Source organism: Rana temporaria, chromosome 6, assembly GCF_905171775.1.
Source record: "Rana temporaria chromosome 6, aRanTem1.1, whole genome shotgun sequence".
Classification (NCBI taxonomy): domain Eukaryota; kingdom Metazoa; phylum Chordata; class Amphibia; order Anura; family Ranidae; genus Rana; species Rana temporaria.
Genome location: NC_053494.1, coordinates 205,431,164 through 205,453,645, shown reverse-complemented (window position 1 = coordinate 205,453,645; position 22,482 = coordinate 205,431,164). Strand labels below are relative to the sequence as shown.

Below are 22,482 nucleotides of genomic sequence, written 5' to 3'. Positions count from 1 at the left end.
GAATTTCCAACAACATTTGTGTGACCGTGTGTATGCAAGACAAGTTTGAGTGAAAATCCGTCGGAAAAAAATCCACGGTTTTGTTGTCGGAAATACCAATCGTGTGTACGCGGCATTAGAGTTCAGTTTGTGATGCCTGTGCACCACCTAGTGGCTATAAGCGGTACTACACATGGTTCCTTGGCTGGCTGACTGCTACTGAGATAGGACAACAGGAAAGGAATGTGTCTGCGCTCAATATAGCAACCAATGAGATTTCAGATTTAACTGTGTTTAAAAAGTGCAGACAACTGAAAAAACCTGATTGGCTGATAGGGGCTTTTATTATCAATGGCTGCAAGAGGTCACAGTACCTGCAGTGCACGATGATTGGGCAGGAGCGTCCGCGGAAAGACTTGTTCACCTTCCTGTAAAACAAGAAAACAGATGACATTATTTTCTCCAATTTGCTAGATAGATCTCTAATTGCTTCTAAAGTGGACCTGTCACACCTTGATATTTGTGTACATGAACAGCCATAGGCCCCTTTCACACCGAGGCGCTTCTAAACTGCCAGTAAAAACACTGAGCGCTTTTCAAGAGCTTTTCAGGCGCTATTGAAGAGCTTTCCATTCATTTCAATGGATAGGGGAGTTTTTTCACCGCCCTGCCAGCACACTGTCCCAGTGTGAAAGCATTCATTGATTTTAATGGAAATAGGTTTTCGTGAGGTCTTTAGGCGCTGTTTTTAGCGTGAAAGCGCCTCAGTGTGAAAGTGGTTTAATTCAGGGTTTGACAAATTTGCTTGGAATCTAGGAGCCAGCTAAAAAAGTTAGGAGCCAGAAAACGCCCCCCGTCCCGACGAGCTTGCGCGCAGAAGCGAACACATACGTGAGCAGCGCCCGCATATGTTAACGATGTTCAAACCACACATGTGAGGTATCGCCGCGATTGGTAGAGCGAGAGCAATAATTCTAGTCCTAGACCTCCTCTTTAACTCAAAACATGCAACCTGTAGATTTTTTTAAACGTCGCCTATGAAGATTTTAAAGGGTAAAAGTTTGTCGGCATTCCACGAGCGGACGCAATTTTGAAGCGTGACATGTTGGGTATCAATTTACTCGGCGTAACATTATCTTTCATAGTATTAAAGAAAATGGGGATAACTTTACTGTTGTCTTATTTTTTAATTAAAAAAAGTGTAATTTTTTCCCAAAAAAGTGTGCTTGTAAGACCGCTGCGCAAATACGGCATGACAGAAAGTATTGCAACGATCGCCATTTTAGGGTGTTAGGATTAAAATATATATATAATGTTTGGGGGTTCTAATTAGAGGGAAGAAGATGGCAGTGAAAATAGTGAAAAATGACATTAGAATTGCTGTTTAACTTGTAATGCTTAACTTGTAATACCAGATGGCGCCAGGTCACACATCTGGTGGTAATAACTTGTAATACCAACGGCTCACCACCAGATGGCGCCAGCTCACAAAAAAAATATATATTTGCCCACTTTCCAAGCCAAGTCGCCAGGATGCTATTTCTAGTCGCCATGGCGACGGGGATTTGTCGAGCCCTGGTTTAATTGCATTAAAGAGAGCAATATTTATCACTTATATAACTTCAATTAACCTCCCTGGCGGTATGATTCTTTCAGAAAAAACATGCTGAAAGCGGTACCATTATTTGCAAGGAAATTTGGCGTTTTATATTGTAGGTCTGTAATTTTTTGAAATAACTCACTTAAATCTGACCAAACAAGATTCTAATAGGCATCCCGGGTATGACATTTTTTTAAAAACAAAATTATAAATTATAATATAATAAATAATTATAAATAATTATAACAAATAATAATATAATTATAATAAAAATTATTCAATAATGTAATCAAATCAAAATCACTGAAATTTGCTCAGTTGCAGAATTGTCGCTGTCATTATTTTTTTTTTTTTATGACGAATTTCCCCACAAATCGCTATCGCACAATTCTGCAAGTGATTATAATTTATTATCGCTGTTTTTTAGCTGATCTAAAACTATTTTTGACATAAAGGGACACTTTTGGTTGCTATGGACAATCTACAGTTTGCAGGCAGAAAGAACAGTTTTTATTATATAAAAGAACATGCATGACACAGGACAGACCACTAGGGACAAGGGGGGTGTGTTTTTTTTACATACAGTACTGTAATCTATAAGATTACAGTATACTGTATGTAAGGTGTTTGTTTACTTTTTTGAATTTGGCGCCGTTCTCCGTCCCCGTGCGTCGTAAAGTCGCAGGGAACGGAGATCGGCGTCACACAGAGGCACTGTGTGAATCGAGCGAGGTCCCGCTCGCTCACACAGCGCGGTGGCATCGCTGGATCCAGGGACAAGGTAAGTAAACCAAGCCTGTGGATCTAGCGAGGCAAGCCCGAGTCTGACTCGGGGTTACCGCTCGCAGCAGGAAAATCTAACCCCGAGTCAGACTCGGGAATACCGCCAGGCAGGTTAATACCTCAATTCTCGTACAATACAATCATATCCATTCACTGCCCTCAAGAAGCTTACAATCTAAAGCTGGTTTTCCAGTGACATTCGTCAAGTCACCGAATGTAGTGGGAATTTACATACAACAACCTACTAGGGCAGGGGTACTGAATTAAAATTCACGGGGGTCCAGTCGGAAGAAAATTCTTCCAGCGGAGGTCCGAATGCCAAATTGGTGCTATGACGCCACATGATATCCTCCACTTGACAACCTCCCATCACAGTGCCCCACCACCACCACACACATGCACACACCTTTATGACCCACACACATTGCACTTTTTTTTCTTTCAACTTTATTGAAATGTAAAAATACCTTTTATTAATTTTTATGCACCACAGTTCAATTGCGATGCATAGAAACAGAATGCATTTTGCAACACACTGCTCAGTACGCAGGGGCGCTGTTGCAGTGTGAACAGGACACATAGAAAACAATTGTTTTCTATTGCCCTTGCAGAGACTGACGCATCACAGCCCCCCCCCCCCCCCATCACAGACTGACCGCCCAAATCACAGACCCCTCATTACAGCCTAATCCCCCCCCATCACAGACTGACCTGACCCATCACAGACTGACCTGACCCATCACAGACTGACTCCCCCATCACAAACTGGTCCTGACCCATCACAGACCTCTTATCACAGACCCCCTATCACAGACCCCCTATCACAGACCCCCTATCACAGACCCCCTATCACAGACTGACCCCCTAAATCCCCAACCCCCTATTACAGACTGACCCCCCCCAAATCACAGACCCCCTATCACAGACTGACGTGACCCATCACAGACCCCCATCACAGACTGACCCCCCAAATCACAAACTGGTCCTGACCCATCACAGACCCCCTATCACAGACTGCCCCCCCATCACAAACTGGTGCTGACACATCACAGACCCCCTATCACAGACTGACCCCCCCATCACAAACTGGTCCTGACACATCAGACTCCCCATCACAGACTGACCCCCCCAAATCACAGACCCCCTATCACAGACTGACCTGACTCATCACAGACTGACCCCCCATCACAAACTGGTCCTGCTGACCCATAACAGACCCCTAGAACAGACTGACCCCCAAATCACAGACCCCTTATCACAGACTGACCCCCCCAAATCACAAACTGGTTCTCACCCATCACAGACCCCCTATCACAGGCTGACCCCCCCCCCCATATCACAAACTGGTCCTGACCCATCACAGGCCCCCTATCACAGGCTGACCCCCCCATCACAAACTGGTCCTGACCCATCACAGGCTGACCCCCCCCCCCCCCATCACAAACTGGTCCTGACCCATAACAGACCCCCTATAACAGACTGACCCCCCCAAATGACAAACTGGTTCTGACCCATCACAGACCACCCCTATCACAGGCTGACCTCCCCCCCATCACAAACTGGTCCTGACCCATAACAGACTTACCCCCAAATCACAGACCCCCTATCACAGACTGACCCCCCCAAATCACAAACTGGTCCTGACCTATCACAGGATGACCCCCCCCATCACAAACCCCCATCACAGACGGGTCCTGACACATCAGACTCCCCATCACAGACCTGTCCTGTCCTGTCCTGTTTGTCCTGTATTGCATTGCATTGCACTCCCCCCTCCCCACAGAACCCTACCTTAATCACACACAGGAAATGAAGCATGGCCGCTCTGGACTATGGGCGGGACTTTGCCCATTAAAAGTGAGTGATTTATTGCTGGGACCGCCCCCGCTGCCTAGCAACCAATCACCCACTTTTTAACTTAAAAAGTCCCGCCCTTTGTCCAGAGCAGTCGCGCTCCGTGTCCTGTGTGATTAAGACAGGCAGTGTGGGGAGGGGGGAGTGTAGCGAGGGGGGAGTGCAGTGATGTGAGAAAAGGCACGGACCTGCCGCACCTGCCATGCTGTGTATATAGCGGCATCCGCAGCGGCAGGCAGGCGGGCGGGCGAGCGAGCCGGTGACAGAGGACACACGGGAAACTACTTGGCGGGGCTGCGGTCTGGATAGAATGGCCACTGGGGCCGGAACCGGACCGCGGTCCGCCATTTAGTGATGCCCGTACTAGGGTATGCGGCCAGCTTGAGGTCCGTATCTCACATGCATACACACTAGGGCCAATCAACCTTCCACTTACACAATCACAGGGAGTACATGCAAACTCCATGCAGCTAGCATCCTGGCCAGGATTTATACCAGGGACCCCAACGCTGTAAGGCAGATGTGATACCCACTAAGCCACCGTGCTGTACAATATTTGATGCATGCAGCTGTCATTTCTTGCCGCTTTGTATTCAGATCATGTCTTATAATGAAATATTGGGCATGTGCAGAATGAAAAAATTTGTTTTGTTTCGGTGTTTACATAAATTTGTTTAATTTGTTTAAAGCGGGAGTTCACCCATTTGTTAAATTTTTTTTTTTCTCCCCTTAGATTCCTGCTCGTTCGGTCTAGGGGAATCGGCTATTTGTATTAAAATATGAGCAGTACTTATCCGTTTTCGAGCTGCATCTTCTTCCGTCGCTTCCGGGTATGGGTCTTCGGGAGCGGGCGTTCCTTCTTGATTGACATTCTTCCGAGAGGCTTCCGACGGTCGCATCCATCGCGTCACTCGTAGCCGAAAGAAGCCGAACGTCGGTGCGGCTCTATACTGCGCCTGCGTACCGACGTTCGGCTTCTTTCGGAAAATCGTGACGCGATGGATGCGACCGTCGGAAGCCTCTCGGAAGACTGTCAATCAAGAAGGAACGCCCATTCCCGAAGCCCATACCCGGAAGCGACGGAGAGGATGCATCTCGTAAACGGGTAAGTACTGCACATATTTTAAAACAAATAGCCGATTCCCCTAGAAAACGAGCAGGAATCTAAGGGGGGAAAGTGCCCTCTAAGGGTGAACCCCCGCTTTAATAATTATTCAAATTCAAATCAAATTTTCCAACGTAGAAAAATTTGAATCGATTGGAATTCCATTCAACTTTGAATCTAATTCTATTCTGAATCTAATCTATTCTATTAGAATTTTTTTTTGGGAAGATGGTCTTTCTAGTTCATTATATTCTATTGTTTTTTTTTCTATTTTATTATTTTATTTTCTGTTCTATTCTCTTTTATAAAATTCTATTCTTTTCTAATTCAAAATAATTCGGAAAAGAGCTTGATGGGGCATTATTCTTCCCACTCAATGACACCAACAATAGGGCACAATTCCTCCCAATGACACAGACGATGGGGCATAATTCCCCCTACATAATTCCCCCTACAGGCACAATTCCTCCCAATGGCTTCAGTTCCTGCCAGTGACACCAGCGATGGGGCATGATTCTTCCCACTCAATGGCACAATTCCTCCCAATGGCTTCAGTTCCTGCCAGTGACACCAGCGATGGGGCATGATTCTTCCCACTCAATGGCACAATTCCTCCCAATGGCTTCAGTTCCTGCCAGTGACACCAGCGATGGGGCATGATTCTTCCCACTCAATGACACCAATGATGGGGCACAATTTCTCCCAATGGCACCACTGTTGGGGCACAGTTCCTGCTAGTGACAACAACGATGGGGCATAAAAACAAGCAGGATTCAAGCCTCTGTGGTATGCAGTACCGCATTTGGCCAGAGGGGCACCGGTGACAATCGGAGCCGCTTGCATGCATTCAGAGCCACTGGGAAACACTTGTTCCTGAGTGTTTCCGAGCCTCTCTGAGTGTTTCTGAGTGCATCCGAACGGCTCCTAGTGTTTCTGAGTGTCTCCAGCGCCCCCACCTCTAGCAACATGTGGTATTGCATACAATAGAAGTCACTGTGGAACTAATTATCTGTTTCTATTGACTTATATGGGGAAACTCTCTTTGATGTACAAGTGCTTTGGATTACAAGCATTCTTCTGGAACAAATTATGCTCGTAATCCGGGGTTCCACTTTATAATCATGTTTAAGAAAAAAAAAAAGCGAGGGTTTAAAACTTTTTTTACATTGAAGTCTATAGCTCTCAAGTCTCATGAAAGTCAGACAAAATGAACTACCGTATTTATCGGCGTATAACACGCACCCCAATTTAAGAGGGACGTTTCAGGAATTTTTTTTTTTTTAATAAACCACTTTGAAGCAAAATGATGGTATCTGAGCATCAATGCAGCCTGATCTGTGCCCATCTGCAGCTTTAGTGCAGCCTGATCTGTGCCCATCTGCAGCTTTAGTGCAGCCTGATCTGTGCCCATCTGCAGCTTTAGTGCAGCCTGATCTGTGCCCATCTGCAGCTTTAGTGCAGCCTGATCTGTGCCCATCTGCAGCTTTAGTGCAGCCTGATCTGTGCCCATCTGCAGCCTATACGTTTACCAAAATGCCCTGCCTGTTCAGTGCCCATCTGCAGTCTTACCTTTCATCAGATCATTCCTGCTGTCTCCGAGGGAAGAGGGGGAGCGAGCGCCACTGAATTACATAGAGCCGCAATCTCCTTCCTGTGTACCCGGCGCTCCGTCACTCACAGCCACGCCTCCTGCCCCTGCTCATATGATAGACAGTACAGTGGTCCAATGCGGGTCCAGGAGGCGTGGCTGTGCGCAACTGAGTGCCGGATACACAGGAAGGAGATCACGGCTCAATGTAATTCAGCGGCGCTTGCTTCTCTTCACTCAGACAGCATGGATCGACGTATAACACGCACACGCGATTTTCCCCTGATTATACGCTGATAAATACGGTACTTTGAAGTCACTGTGACTTTAATTGGCATAGATATGAACGATACTCATTGGAAAACATGGGGTGCAACTTCTCACGCGACTTCGATGTCCAAAGTTGCATGACAAGTCGCACAAGTGTGAATGGAGTTACCGTCCCAGACTTGATGGCGCCACCTGTCTGCAGGTGCAGGAGCGGGCGGCGGATCCCGGAGAAGGAGGCGTGTCCCACCTGCTCATGATCACTTTTGTGACTATGCAACTGAGACCAAAATTACAAGCTGCAAATCACAAAAATGACAGGGGCAGCCGCGGGCTGAGAGGGGGACGGAGGAGGACGTAGAGGTCATACATTGCGTTTGGAAGTCAACAAGCAGAGTGTGTATAGGGCAACACCTGAGCAAATCTTACTCCAGCTTGGCTAGGAAAAATAAAAGGAAGAAAGAAACACACAAAAGGCACAGTGTATGCAGAAAAGCAATGCAAAACATCGATTTATCACGTTTTTGGTTGTAACTAGGGTTGTCCCGATACTACTTATTTAAGACCGAGTACAAGTACCGATACTTTTTTTCAAGTACTCGCCGATACCGAATACCGATACTTTTTTTAATCTCATGTGACAGCGGCACATGTGTCAGTATTTTTTTTTTTTTTTTTATCTTTAACAATTTGTTTTTAATTTTTTACATTTTTTTTTTTTTTTTACAATTCTTTTTATTTATAATGCTTTCTTTTTTTTTAAGGGGAGGGGGGGGGGGGTGGACCGTGTCCGTGTGTTTTTTCTTTTCTTTTTTTCTTTTCTACAATAATTTTTTTTATACTTTTGTTTTTTTACTCTTTATTTTTTCAGCCCTGTTGGAGGTGGCTTTGGTGAGATATCAGGGGTCTTAACAGACCTCCCCCTTAACAGACATCTCCCCTTTGAGACAGGGAAAGGGACTAGGGACACATGTTCCCCAGACAGCGTCTTCTCTTCATTCATAAACTGAAACATTGTAAACACAGGTTACGATGTTTCAGTTATGTGAATGGACAGAGTCAGTGATTACTGACTCTGTCCATTCGGGAGCAGTAAGGAGCCGGATTTGCCGGCTCCTACCCCGCTCTCCATCCTGACAATTCCAGGGGGTGGAGGAGGAGCACGGAAGGGGAGAGAAACACGGCGGGATACACGGTGGGATACATGGAGGGATACACAGCGGGATACACGGAGGGAGAGAGAAACACGGGGGACACGGAGAGAGAGAGAGACACGTGCACCGCCGACAGTACAAGTATCGGGTGAAGCATCGGGAGCATTTGCCCGAGTACAAGTACTCGGGCAAATGCTTGGTATCGGCCCTGATACCGATACTAGTATCGGTATCGGGACAACCCTAGTTGTAACATTAAAAAATTTGGAAAATCTCAAGGTGTATGAATACTTTTTCAAGGCACTGTATATGGCCAGCTTTATATCTAGCAGCGTTGTGCATAACATTGAGCCCTATTGGAGAAGCTCACCTGCGGAAGTCAAGCAGGGGGCGAGTGCTGCTGGGAGTGCCCTCTGCTGGCCAGCTCAGGAAATGGAACTGCGTCAGGGTCCTCGTCTCTTGGGTCTGAACGTTTTTCAGATAAAAACTGCGAACCAGAAAGTCTTCACACCAGATATGTTCTGATACAAGGTTCACCTGTAAAAAGAAGAACTCCAAGCTCTGTAAAAAGGTTCTCTCTATCCTCAATGATCTGAAATCCCCCACTTCTGCCACCAGGGGGCAGCAGAGGTATAGGAACACTTTCAGCATATTACTAACCTCATAGATGTGATAGAGGGAGGAGCCTTCGTCGGGCCAATAGCGATCGCACTGTTTTACTCCGTCCTCCACCAATGGCGATAACATTACTATGACCGTGCAGCCGTTTTCCCAAACCATCTAGGAGTACAGAGAGAGAGTCATACTTCACTGTATACTGTATATGGAATTATCCACAAAGCCATGTGATCACCATGCCAGCATTGTAATGCCGATCACATGACTTTGCATCTAAAAAGCCCAACACACTTTTAAATATTGCCAAACACTACTTTAACCACTTAAGCCCCGGAAGGCTCTAATGACCAGGCCATTTTTTTGCGATACGCCACTGCGTTACTTTAACTGACACTTGCGCAGTCGTGCAACGCTGCACCCAAATAAAGTTTATGTTCATTTTCCCCCCAAAAAAAGAGCTTTCTTTTGGTGGTATTTGATCACATCTGCGTTTTTTTTTTTGCTTTGCACTATAACCAAAAAAAAAAGCGTAAATTTTGAAAAAAAATATAATAATAATTATAATAATTTTTACTTTCTGCTATAAAACATATCCCCCAAAAAGTAAAAAAATTTAATTTCTTCATCAATTTAGGCAAATATGTATTTTGCTACATATTTTCGGTTAAAAAATCACGTGTGACGTCATTGATCGCCTTTACCTACATCAGGGAACAGACGATCAATGACAGCGCCACAGTGAAGAACGGGGAAGCTGTATTTACACACAGCTCTCCTCGTTCTTCAGCTCCGGGGACCGATCGTGGGACTCCGGCGGCGTTCGGGTCTGTGGGTCCCGCGGCCGCGACCCACAGCTGGTCACTTAAAGAGGACGTACAGGTACGTGCTTGTGCTCAGCCGTGCCATTCTGCCGACTGGAGGCGGTCCTTAAGTGGTTAAATGGTCTCTCAGTCTGGTTCAGTAGGAATCACAATCATAGGAAAGACTGCTGACCTGACAGTTGTGCAGAAAACCATCATTGACACCCTCCATAGGGAGGGAAAGCCTCAAAAGGTAATTGCAAAAGAAGTTGGATGTTCCCAAAGTGCTGTATCAAAGCCCATTAATAGAAAGTTCTGTGGAAGGGAAAAGTGTGGAAGAAAAAACAGCCGGGATGACTGCAGCCTGGAGAGGATTGTCAGAAAAAGGCCATTGAAAAGGAGTGGACTGAGGCTGGAGTCGGTGCATCAATAGCACCACACACAGACGGATCCTGTAAATGGGCTTCAAATGTCGTATTCCTCTTGTCAAACCTCCTGACCAACAAACAACGTCAGAAGCGTCTTACCTGGGCTAAAGAAAAACACACCTGGTCTGGTGCTCAGGGGTCCAAAGTCCTCTTTTCTGATGATCTCATTTGGAAACCAAGGAGCCGGAGTATGGAGGAGGAATGGAGAGGCGCACACTGCGAGATGCTTGAGGTCCAGTGTGAAGTTTCCACAGTCTGTGATGATTTGGGGAGCCATGTCATCTGCTGGTGTTGGTCCACTGTGCTTCATTAAGTCCGGGGTCACCGCAGCCGCCTACCAGGAGATTTTGGAGCCCTTCATGCTTCCTTCCGCAGATGAGCTCTATGGGGATGCTGACTTCATTTTCCAGCAGGACTTGGCACCTCCCCCACACTGCCAAAAGCACCAAAACCTGGTTCAATGACCGTGGGATTACTGTGCTTGATTGGCCAGCAAACTCGCCTGACCTGAACCCCATAGACAATCTACGGGGCATTGGCAAGAGAAAGATGAGAGACATGAGACTGAACAATGCAGAAGAGATGAAGGCCGCTATTGAAGCTTCCTGGTCTTCCATAACACCTCAGCAGTGCCACAGGCTGATCCCTTCCATGCCACGCCGCATTGAGGCAGTAATTGCTGCAAAAGGGGCCCAAACCAAGTACTGAGTACATATGCATGCTTCTACTTTTCAGAGGTCCGATATTGTTCTATGTACAATCCTTGTTTTATTGATTGCATGTAATATTCTTATTTTCTGAGATTGTGGATTTGGGGTTTTCATGAGCTGTAAGCCATAATCATCACAATGATGACAAATCACGGCTTGAACTATCTTGCTTTGCATGTAATGAGTCTAACTCATATATTAGTATCACCTTTTAACCACTTAAGACCCGGACCTTTAGGCAGCCTAAAGGACCTGGCCAGTTTTTGCGATTCGGCACTGCGTCACTTTAACTGACAATTGCGCGGTGGTATTTGATCACCTCTGCGGTTTTTATTTTTTGCGCTATAAACAAAAATAGAGCGACAATTTTGAAAACAAAGCTATATTTTTAACTTTTTGCTATAATAAATATCCCCCAAAAATATATTAAACATTTTTTTTTTCCTCAGTTTAGGCCGATACGCATTCTTCTACCTATTTTTGGTAAAAAAAATCGCAATAAGCGTTTATCGTTTGGTTTGCGCAAAAATTTATAGCGTTTACAAAATAGGGGATAGTTTTATTGCATTTTTATAATTTTTTTTTTTTTACTACTAATGGCGGCGATCAGCGATTTTTTTCGTGACTGCGACATTATGGCCGACACTTCAGATAATTTTGACACATTTTTGGGACCTTTGTCATTTTCACAGCAAAAAATGCATTTAAAATGCATTGTTTACTGTGAAAATGACAATTGCAGTTTGTGAGTTAACCACAGGGGGGCGCTAAAGGGGTTATGTATGACCTCATCTGTGTTTCTAACTGTAGGGGGGTGTGGCTGTAGGTGTTACGTCATTGATTGTGATTCCCTATATCAGGGAACACACGATCAATGACAGCGCCACAGTGAAGAACGGGGAAGCCGTGTTTACACACAGCTCTCCCCATTCTTCAGCTCCGGGGGCCGATCGCGGGACTCCAGCGGCGATCGGGTCCGCCGTTCCTGCCGTCACGGAGCTTCGGACCGGGTCGCGGGCGCGCGCCCCACGGCTGGGCACTTAAAGAGGACGTACCTGTACGTGCTTGTGCCCAGCTGTGCCATTCTGCCGACGTAAATGTGCAGGAGGCGGTTCTTAAGTGGTTAAGTTGCATTAGTGAAATAAATGAAGTTTTGCACAATATTCAAATTTTTCGAGTTTCACCTGTACATGTGGGTCATGTGGGTGATAAAGCCCACCCTCTGTGCTGCCGTCCATATGCAGTACATTGGCCCTCTGTACTTACATCCATAAACTCACCTGCCAGAAGTCTGCGATGGTGTGTGACAGCGGACCATGCGTGGCGATATAAGCTGGCATACGAGGGTCATGCTCAATCTGAGGGCAGAAAAAAGTATTAAAGTTTATGTGATTAAATATATAGGTGTTGAACCCTCACCTTGTAAAACAACCAATTCAGTTTAAACTAGAAATTAAACGCTAAATATTTCTGTATAGATATAAAAACAAAACGTTATAAATACCTTTTTTCCCTTTTTTTTATAAGTGATCACATACCCTCTGTTCTCAGTTGCATAGGAGCTGGGGGGGAGGGGAAACAGCATTACACTGAACTTCCCAGTGAATAGCTGTGCAAGGGGCATGTCAGGAGGACAAGTCTGATCATTGGAGAAGAGCAGGCTGAGTTCCCAGATAAGCCAGAAGACTGACCACACTGTTCTCTCCTGCTTAGTAGGGCTGCAACGGATCACAGGTGATCCGTGATCCGAACGGCTCACCCCCTTCGGATCGGCACACACTGTGATCCGCGGATTGCCGCGGCTTCCGGAGCTAGGCCGAAGCCGCGGCCTTTCCTAATGTTATGTCCGCGGCTCCGGAGCTAGGCCGAAGCTGCGGCCTTTTTTTCTAACGTTATGGCCGCGGCTTCGGCCTACCTCCGGAGCCATGTCCATAACGTTAGGAAAGGCCGCGGCTTCGGCCTAGCTCCGGAGCCGCGGACATAACATTAGGAAAGGCCGCGGCTTCGGCCTAGCTTCGGAGCCGCGGCCATCTTGGTACACCCGGCAGCGGCCCTCCTCCTCTGTTTACACCCACAGAGGAGGAGGAGCCCGCACTCGGACACACCGCTGGAAGTGACTCTGTGTACTACCTGAGGGGGGGGCTGTCTTACCTGAGAGGGGGGCTGTCTTACCTGAGAGGGGAGGGGGCTGTCTTACCTGAGAGGGGGGGCTGTCTTACCTGAGAGGGGGGGGCTGTCTTACCTGAGAGGGGGGGCTGTCTTGGCCGAGGGGGGGGCTGTCTTGCCTGAGGGTATGTGGATATTACAGTGGGGGGGTGTGGATATTATAGTGGGGGGGGTGTGGAAATTACAGTGGGGGGGTGTGGATATTATAGTGGGGGGGATGTGGATATTACAGTGGGGGGGTGTGGATATTATAGTGGGGGGGATGTGGAAATTACAGTGGGGGGGTGTGGATATTATAGTGGGGGGGATGTGGAAATTACAGTGGGGGGGATGTGGATATTATAGTGGGGGGGGGGTGTGGAAATTACAGTGGGGGGGAGATGTGGATATTATAGTGGGGGGGATGTGGATATTACAGTGGGGGGAGGGGAGAGATGTGGATATTACAGTGGGGGGAGGGGAGAGATGTGGATATTACAGTAGGGAGGGGGAGAGATGTGGATATTACAGTGGGGGAGAATTTTCTTTTTTTGCCGATCCGAAAAATGATCCGATCCGTGACTCTGATCCGAGGAACGATCCGAACCATGAGTTTTTTGATCCGTTGCACCCCTACTGCTTAGTGTGATCAGTTTTTAATAGGCGAGCAGAGGGACTGGCAGGAACACCAGGGATTTCACACAAAGGAAGCAATACAAAGAGAACAGGAGACTTTCTCATACATGGTACAGCAGGCTCAAATCAGGAATATGAAATATTGGGGTAATATATTATACAGTGGCAGCTGGTGGTATATTTTTTTGGGGGGGGGGCAAACAATGCACCCACAGCCCCCCCCCCCCCAGTCAGTCACTAGCCCTTAACTTACCCCATCTAGGTCGCAGATAGCGCTTCCTCTGGGCGGCGGCTTCCCCTGCGACTCCTCCTCCTCGGCATTACGGCGGCTTCCACCGTACGTCTCCTCCCTCCTCTTCCTAGGTGGCCAATAGGATCGCTTCTCCTCTCGGCTAATCCGGTGACAGGTCTCAGGACCCGCTTCCTGATTGGCCCGGGAGGAGAATCAGGAAGACAATAGGGAATACTAATTCGCTATTGTCACACAACTGGGTGGGTTCGGGCGCAGTGCTAATTAGTCATGAGAGACAGAGACGTGATTGGATATTACTCACAATAGGGCTGGCGTTGATGTAGTCGCTCCGGGACGGGTTGTTGTCACTCCTCAGCTTAATACGAGCGTGGTCATCTACAAAACACAGAAATAATAATAGTTACTCAAGAGTGATGTGCATTGCAGCGCAGACATTTATAATAAAGACGCATGGGGGTTGATTTACTAAAGGCGAATAGACTGTTCACTTTGAAGGGGAATTCTCCCCAGAGCTTAGTGAATGAGGGGAGGCTCTGCTGACTTCCACCAGCTAATTGTGTGCAAGCAAAAATGCTGTTTTTTTTTTTTCATTTCCTCTGCACATTTTTTTCTGCCCTAATGCAGCCTGATCAGTGCCCATTAATGCAGCCTGATCAGTGGCCTAATGCAGCCTGATCAGTGCCCTAATGCAGCCTGATCAGTGCCCTAATGCAGCCTGATCAGTGCCCTAATGCAGCCTGATCAGTGCCCTAATGCAGCCTGATCAGTGGCCTAATGCAGCCTGATCAGTGCCCTAATGCAGCCTGATCAGTGCCTATTAATGCAGCCTGATCAGTGCCCATTAATGCAGCCTGATCAGTGCCCATTAATGCAGCCTTATCTTTTGAATATTTTTGTGTATTTTCATAGATATTATAGAGCTTTGAAGACTGGTGTGATCCTTTATGACAGGCCATGTTTTTGGCAATTTTCTATATATAAAAAAAAAAACATATTCTAAAACTAAAGAATCAGGGGCAGAATAAGCCAAAGGAAGCCACTGCCCAATGGATACATAATTCAAGCCTGATCAGTGCACATCTGCAGCCTCACCATTGCCCATCAATGCAGCCTGATCAGTGCCCATCTGCAGCCTCACCATTGCTCATCAATGCAGCCTGATCAGTGCCCATCTGCAGCCTCACCATTGCCCATCAATGCAGCCTGATCAGTGCACATCTGCAGCCTCACCTTTGCCCATCAATGCAGCCTGATCAGTGCACATCTGCAGCCTCACCTTTGCCCATCAATGCAGCTTGATAAGTGCCTGTCTGCAGCCTTACCATTGCCCATCCCAGTGTTACCATAGGCAATGCCCATCAATTGCAAGGTGTGTTGGAGTACCATGCAGAATGAATGGCACTGCATCACACCAATATGTAACATGAGATGCCGCAATGCCATGAGTCTTAAATGTCAAAGTGGACATCTACTTGGATAGCGGGAGGTCACCCCAAATACACATTAATCCCACGTCAGCCAAACAGGGGGTGGAGAGCCAATCATGGTGAGGCAAGGAGATGCATATGAGAGATAACTTTGCTGCTTCTAAGCCAAATCCAGCCCCCCCTCCCCTGCTGATCCAATAGGGCCCGGGCCCAATATGGGAGGGTTGGCTGTACCCCCCATATCAGTAGCCCATGCTGGTCATGCCCCCTGCTGAGTTGGACCTAAAGTTCTGCAATCAGAGAAACTCATGTTACCTGCTGATTGGAAAGCTTTAGGCCCCTTTCACACAATCTATTTTGAGCGGATCTTGTGGGATCGGATGGCAGGCGGGTGTCAGCGGACACATCTCTACTCACATCCGCCTGCCCATAGAAGTCAATGGGTGGCCCTCTCGGATCCGCCTGACAAACTGACAGGCAGGCGGATCCAGGCGGGCCACCCATTGACTTCTATGGGCAGGCGGATGTCAGTGGAGATGTGTCCGCTGACACCCACTTGCCATCCGATCCCACAAGATCAACTCAAAACAGACAGGGCTAGATTTAGAAAGAATTTACGCCGGCCAATCTATTGATACGCCGCGTAAATTCAAAGCTGCGCTGGCGTATCTTCTTTCTGTATTCAGAAAGCAAGATACGCCAACATTAGCCTAAGATCCGTCTGGCGTAATTCTCTTACGCCATCGTATCTTAGGGTGCATTCTCACGCTGGCCGCTAGGTGGCGCTCCCGTTGTTTTCAGCGTAGAGTATGCAAATTACCTAGATACGCCGATTCACAAACGTACGTGCGCCCGGCGGTAGTTTTTTTTTACGTTGTTTGCGTAAGGCTTTTTACGGCGTAACGTTGCTCCTGCTTCTATGATGCGCACGCAATGTTAAGTATGGACGTCGTTTCCGCTTCGATTGTTTACGTTGTTTGCGTAAATCGTTCGCGAATAGGGCTGGACGTAAATTACGTCCACGTCGAAACCAATACGTTGTTGCGGCGTACTTGGGAGCAATGCACACTGGGATATGTACACGGACGGCGCATGTGCCGTTCGTAAAACGCGTCAATCACGTAAGGTCATCACACATTAACATAAAACACGCCCCCCCTTCCACATTTGAATTACGCGGGCTTACGCCGGCCCCATTTACGATACGCCGCCGCAACTTACGGAGCAAGTGCTTTGTGAATACTGCACTTGCTCCTGTAAGTTACGGCAGCGTAGCGTAAAGACGATACGCTGCGCCGCCGTAGGAGGAAGCGCAGCTACGTGAATCTACCCCACAGATGGCAATACGTTCGTCATTCGTCCAGCAGATCGGATTGGATCGTTTTCATCCGATCTCCCCATAGAGGAGAGCGGGGCTCTGACAGGTCTATCTCTGCACAGTGAGCGGAGACGGACCTATCATCCGCCTACTCAGCGGGAATCAATGAAGCGATCCCGCGCTAAGCTAGCTGAGTCTGTCCAGCGGATCTGCGCCGCGTAAAAGGGGCCTTAATCAGCAAGGAAAGGGGGAAAGGGTTTCTGACCTCTGCAGATAGACCACTGCTTTCATGCAGAAAACGAGGGACCTTCTCTATTGCAGAAACACCATCACATACCAGGACGGGCTTCCATTGTAAGGACGCAATTAGCAAAGAAAGGAAGAGGGGGTTGAAGAAGGGAGAATTCTGCCCTGTGAGTGTAGAAAGGGTGAAGAAGTAGACATGACTAGATACAGTATAACACTCACATGGAACAAATTCAGTATTCCTGTTCTTTTTTAGGTTGGTGTCGGACTTGGCGACAGAGCAGGCATTGGGCTCCGCCTGATACGCACAAAGCGCCTGCCACTCCTTTGCTAGCCGGTCTCGGTTTCTCAAATGATCTTCCATGTATGCCTGAAACCATTTTAAGAAATAAAATGATTAAAACCAGTTTGAAATCAGTAATGCATTTCACATCATCTATCAGATAGCAGTGCAACAACCAAATGATGGTACTTGAAGGGAAGGCTGGAAGGCTGACAACGCTGCTTCTAATTGCAAGACAGTAGCTAAGCGTTGTCAGCCTGCAACAGGAAGTCGTGTTACTTTCTGGATCTACAGGTAGGAAAATGATTGTCCCCAGGACAGAAATGAAGGGAAATTCATAAATCAGCAACGCAGACAGAAGTAAAAATGTTTTTATATTGTTATATAGGGGAATGCTAGGGAAGAGCTTCTCAACCCCCCGACCATGGCCCACTGCATCCCTCCTTCCGGTCCTCAAGCCAGCTGCAGATTCCCTAATCAGCCAGAGTGCTTCATAATTCCCATAGTGCCACCCAGCCTCCTGTAGTGGGCCACAGTGCACCTCAACCTCCCTACGTGCCCCCAGGCCCCCCTAAGAGCTTTCAGACGCTTAACGTGCTGCCCAACCTCCCTCCTGGCTTGCTGCAGAGGCTCTATCCCCACATAGTGCACCCAACCACAGTGCACCATAGCCCCCACAGGGCTCTCCATTGTTCCACAGTGCCCCTCAACATCTCTGCATGCCCCCAGGCCCCCCTAGGAGCTCTCAGCCCCCTATAGTGCTGCCCAACCTCCCACAGTGCCACAAGATCCCTGAAATGCCCCCTGGCTTTCTGTAGAGTCTCTATTCCCTATAGTGCCCCAAAACACAGTTCTCCCTAGCCCCTGCAGTGTTCCACAGTGCCCCTCAACCTCCCTGCATGCCCCCAGGCCCCCAGCCCCCTAAAGTGCTGCCCAACTTCCCACAGTTCCCCCTAGCCCCCTGGCTTTCTGCAATCCCCCCCACAGTGCCCCCAACCACAGTACACCCTAGCCCCGCAGTGCCCTCCATTGTTCCACAGTGACTCTGCAAATTCCTCAGCCTATTGGAGAGACCCCCTCAGCCCCCTCTAGAGACACATTACCCACAGTTTCCCCCCAGCTCCTTCCACAAACCACCTCCCCTATTCTGCCACAGTGCCTCATAGTTCCCATAGTGCCACCCAGACTCACATAGTGGGGCACAGTGCCCAGCAACTGCCCTGCATGCCCCTCAGGCACCCCAAGTCCCCTACAGTGCTGCCAAACCTCCAACAATGCCCCCAACCCCTCTGCAGAGCCTCTACCCCCCATGGTGCCCCCCACCACCGTGCACCCTAGCTGCTGCAGTGCCCTAGAGTGTTCTGCAGTAACTCTGCAAAATCCTCAGCCTACTAGAGAGATCCCCTCAGTCATCTTCAAAGACACATCAACTACAGTTTCTCCCCAGCTCCCTCCACAAACCACCTCCCCTAATCTGCCACAGTGCCTCATAGTTCCGATAGTGCCACCCAGACTCCCATTGTGCGGCACAGTGCCCCTCAACCTCCATTCGTGCCCCCTGGGCCCCCCAAGATCCCCTAGTCTCTTAGAGTGCTGCCCAACCTCACCACATTGCCACCAGCCCCCTGCAATGCCCCCTGGCTTCATGCAGAGCCACTACCCCCCTTAGTGCCCCCAATCACTGTGCACCCTAGCCCCCGGCAGTGCCCTCTATTGTCCCACAGTGCCCTTCAGTGTCCCACAGTGCCCCTGCAAAATCCTCAGCCTCTCAGAGAGACCCCCTTAGCCCCCTTTAGAGACACATCCCTTACAGTCTCCACTAACTCCCTCCAGAAACCTCCTCCCCTACAAGACCACACTTCCTGTAACCCACATTTGTGAATGGAGAAGAGAATCCTGTGACTGATCACACTCCACCATTCATAGATAATGTAATGTAATTAGTAAAATAACTTTTTCAAAGATATGTGTATTGAGCTTTACAAAGAAAAATACAAAAATTTAAATTAAAAAAAAGGTCTGTGCCTAGTGGATCTTACAATGAGTCTTTAACACTTACCTGCAAGCTCAACTCTAGGCTCAGCCCCCATAAACAAATGACCTCCCCTCCTGGAGTCCCCCCACTCCTAGCGGTATGCTTTTGTTTTTGTTTTTTGACGATGAGCCAAAAGATCATGGACATCTTAAGGCCAAAATGAAATACTAACCTTCAGATTAGATATTACAGCCTTTTAATTTTTAGAACCTGCTATGGGCCTATTTTCATTTTTAACAATTTTTTTGTGGAGCTGAGCTCATATTCCCAGCAGCTCAAGTAATGAAATCTCTGAATCACATTCCCGCTGCCATTCTTCTGGTACAAGAGAAAAAATTAATATATAAACACCTTATTGGTTGTGAATCTTTCCTTCTGGGAGCTCTTACCAGGATCATGTGACCGGTGGAGATGTCCATGTTGGACTGCACGGGTTCCTCGCACCAAGACGGAGTGCTGCTGTGTGAACTGGGGCTGGGCTGCGGCACGTCGCTGAACTGGGAAGACACGCTGCTGACACGGGAGTTCTCTGCCGCTGCCCCGCTACCTTCTGTGCGACCGAATAGAGACTTTCCTGCCATGTGCTGTCTGCATAGATCCTGGACCGGGGGGAGAGAAGGAGAAAAAAGGACTCACTAGAGGGAATCTATTTGTCTTCAAAGAGCAACTACAGGCAACACATAAAATCAACCACTGAAATGACCACCCTATGATGAAAACATTGCAACTCAACTAACTCAAAAAATCCACTAACCCATGCAAAGGTATGGACCAGGGAACACAAGCCGTATCTTTTGTCGTTTACGTTGTACGTGAATATGACTAGGCGTAGGTTACGTTCACGTCGTAGGCAGTGATCCAGCGTATCTTAGGGAGTAGTTCCGATGTGATTCTGAGCATGCGCACTGGATGTGTCCACGGGACGGCGCATGTCTTTATGGCGCTCGGCCCATCATTTGCATGGGGTCACGCCTCATTTGCATGGCTCACGCCCACTTCCACTTACGACGATTTACGCCTAAGAAACCCAGCGCAGTTTTGGTGGCAAGTGCTTTGTGAATTCGGTGCTTGCCTCTCTGCGCTACGTCGGCGTAGCGTATATGAGATACGCTACGGCGGCATAAATATGCGCCTATATGTCCGATGGTATGTGGACACCCCTTCATATATATTACAGAAAAGACAATTTAGACAATTGTGCTCTTCCAACCTTGTAGTAACAGTTTGGTGAAGGCCCTTTTCTGCGTCAAAATGATTGTGCCCCTGTGTACAATGCCAGCTCCATAAGGACATGGTTTGATGAGTTTGGTGTGGAGGAACTTGAGTGGCCTGTACAGAGCCCTGACCTCAATCTTACCGATCACCTTTGGGATGAATTGGAATGAGAAAGTTCTTTCAAACCAGGGGTCTCCAAACCCCGGCCCGCGGGCCACATCCGGCCTGCTTGTGTGTTTTATCCGGCCCGCTGTGTAAACAAAGCCGCCCATGCTGCCACGCCATTTTTTTTTAACAAGAGAAGCCGAGGCGCGGCACCTCCCCTCTTCCCACCCGCTGTTTGAAGTTGCGATCCCACGAGTGACGTCACAGGTGCGGCACTTCCCCTCTTCCTGTCTGCTGCTACACTCGTGGAAGGATCGTTAATTCAAACAGCGGGAGGGAAGAGGGGAGGTGCCGCGCCTGTGACGTCACTCGTGGAAGGTTCGTAACCTCAAACAGTGGGCGGGAAGAGGGGAGGTGCCGCGCCTCGGAGATGGGTGCTGCAGAAGACCAGAAGTCGGCTAGTACGGAGGTCAGAGGCTGATCATGTTATTGTGTTACACAACGCTGATAAGCACACTACAGGTGAGATTGCTACATTGCTGTGCTGAGGGGGATATTTCTGGGGACATTGCTGTGCTGATGGGAACATTGCTGGGGACACCGCTGATGGGGACACCTCTGATGGGGACTCCACTAATGGGGACACCGCTAATGGGGACACCGCGTCACTGCTGATGGGGACACGTTGATATTTTATACATAACTGATTTTTTTTTCGGCCCCCGAAAACTTATAAAATCTACAATGTGGCCCTTGTGTTGAAAAGTTTGGAGACCCCTGTTCTAAACCAAATCCTCCATAAAGACATCATTTGATGAGTTTGGCCTGGAGGATCTTTAGTGTCCTGCAGAAAGCCCTGGCCTCAACCCTACTGAGCACCTTTGGGATGAATTGGAATGAGCAAGGTCTTCTCAACCAACTCCTCCATAAAGACATAATTTGATGAGCTTGGTGTGGAGGATCTCGAATGTCCTGCACAGAGCCCTGACCTCAACCCTACTGTACACCTTTGGGTTGATTTGGAGTGGGCATGGTCTTCCCAACCAACATCTGCATAAAGACATGATTTGATGAGTTTGGAGTGGAGGAACTTGAGTGTCCTGCAGAGAGCCCTGGCCTTAACCCTACTGAAAACCTTTGGGTTGATTTGGAGCGGGCATGGTCTTCCCAAAATCTGTATAAAGACATGATTTGATAAGTTTGGAGTGGAGGAACTTTAGTGTTCTGCAGAGAGCCCTGGCCTCAACCCCACTGAACACCTTTGGGATAAATTGGAACAAGCAAGGTCTTCTCAACCAACAACTCCATAACAACATGATTTGATGAGTTTTGTGCAGAGAAACTTGAGTGGCTTGTACAGAGTTCTAATGTCAATGCTACTCAAAATTTTAGGGATGAATTGGAATGAGTCAGGTCTTCACAACCAGCATCTCCATAAACCCATGGTTTGATGAGTTTGGTGTGGAGGAACTCAAATGGCCTTTACAGAGTCAAAGCAGTACCTGACCTTAAATTTTTTATTTTTGGTGAATGGGAAAAAAATTCCCACAGATCACACACTCCAAAATCTTTATGGAAAGCTTTTCCAGAAAACTGTAGGTTAATAGATTCTGGCAGCATGTGCTGCTGTCATTGGCCCTACTGGGGACATTTACCTTTACCCTAATACAACATTTTACAGCTGTCACCGGAACAGGAGTTAACGAGAAATCTACCAATTAAGCCATATCTACAAAGAGTCCAGCGCACTCCATACAGCAATGAGACCCACTCATTGGAAGGTGATGTGATGGAATGCCATATGGTGCCACCAAAGCATAAGTCCAATCCAAGATATCACCAGCACACCATGTTTATAGAGCCAGACAGGACACTTTAAAGTCACCAACGGAATGAATCAATGGACACTTGGGGCGGACTGGCCAGTGGTAAC

General features: G+C 47.9%; 1 protein-coding gene across 2 annotated transcripts in view; it reads right to left on the bottom strand.

The window, feature by feature from the left end:
* Positions 1 to 22,482, bottom strand: part of PTPRN (protein tyrosine phosphatase receptor type N) — a 159,420-nt gene that overhangs the window by 6,867 nt on the left and 130,071 nt on the right. For both annotated transcript variants that reach the window (XM_040358136.1, XM_040358137.1), the window contains 7 exons: positions 19,619 to 19,828; positions 17,134 to 17,281; positions 14,222 to 14,295; positions 12,167 to 12,244; positions 8,991 to 9,110; positions 8,701 to 8,867; positions 354 to 407 (listed from right to left, as the gene is read on the bottom strand). In XM_040358136.1, coding sequence (XP_040214070.1) covers positions 354 to 407; positions 8,701 to 8,867; positions 8,991 to 9,110; positions 12,167 to 12,244; positions 14,222 to 14,295; positions 17,134 to 17,281; positions 19,619 to 19,828 — 851 coding nt within the window. The remainder of the gene's footprint in view (positions 1 to 353; positions 408 to 8,700; positions 8,868 to 8,990; positions 9,111 to 12,166; positions 12,245 to 14,221; positions 14,296 to 17,133; positions 17,282 to 19,618; positions 19,829 to 22,482) is intronic.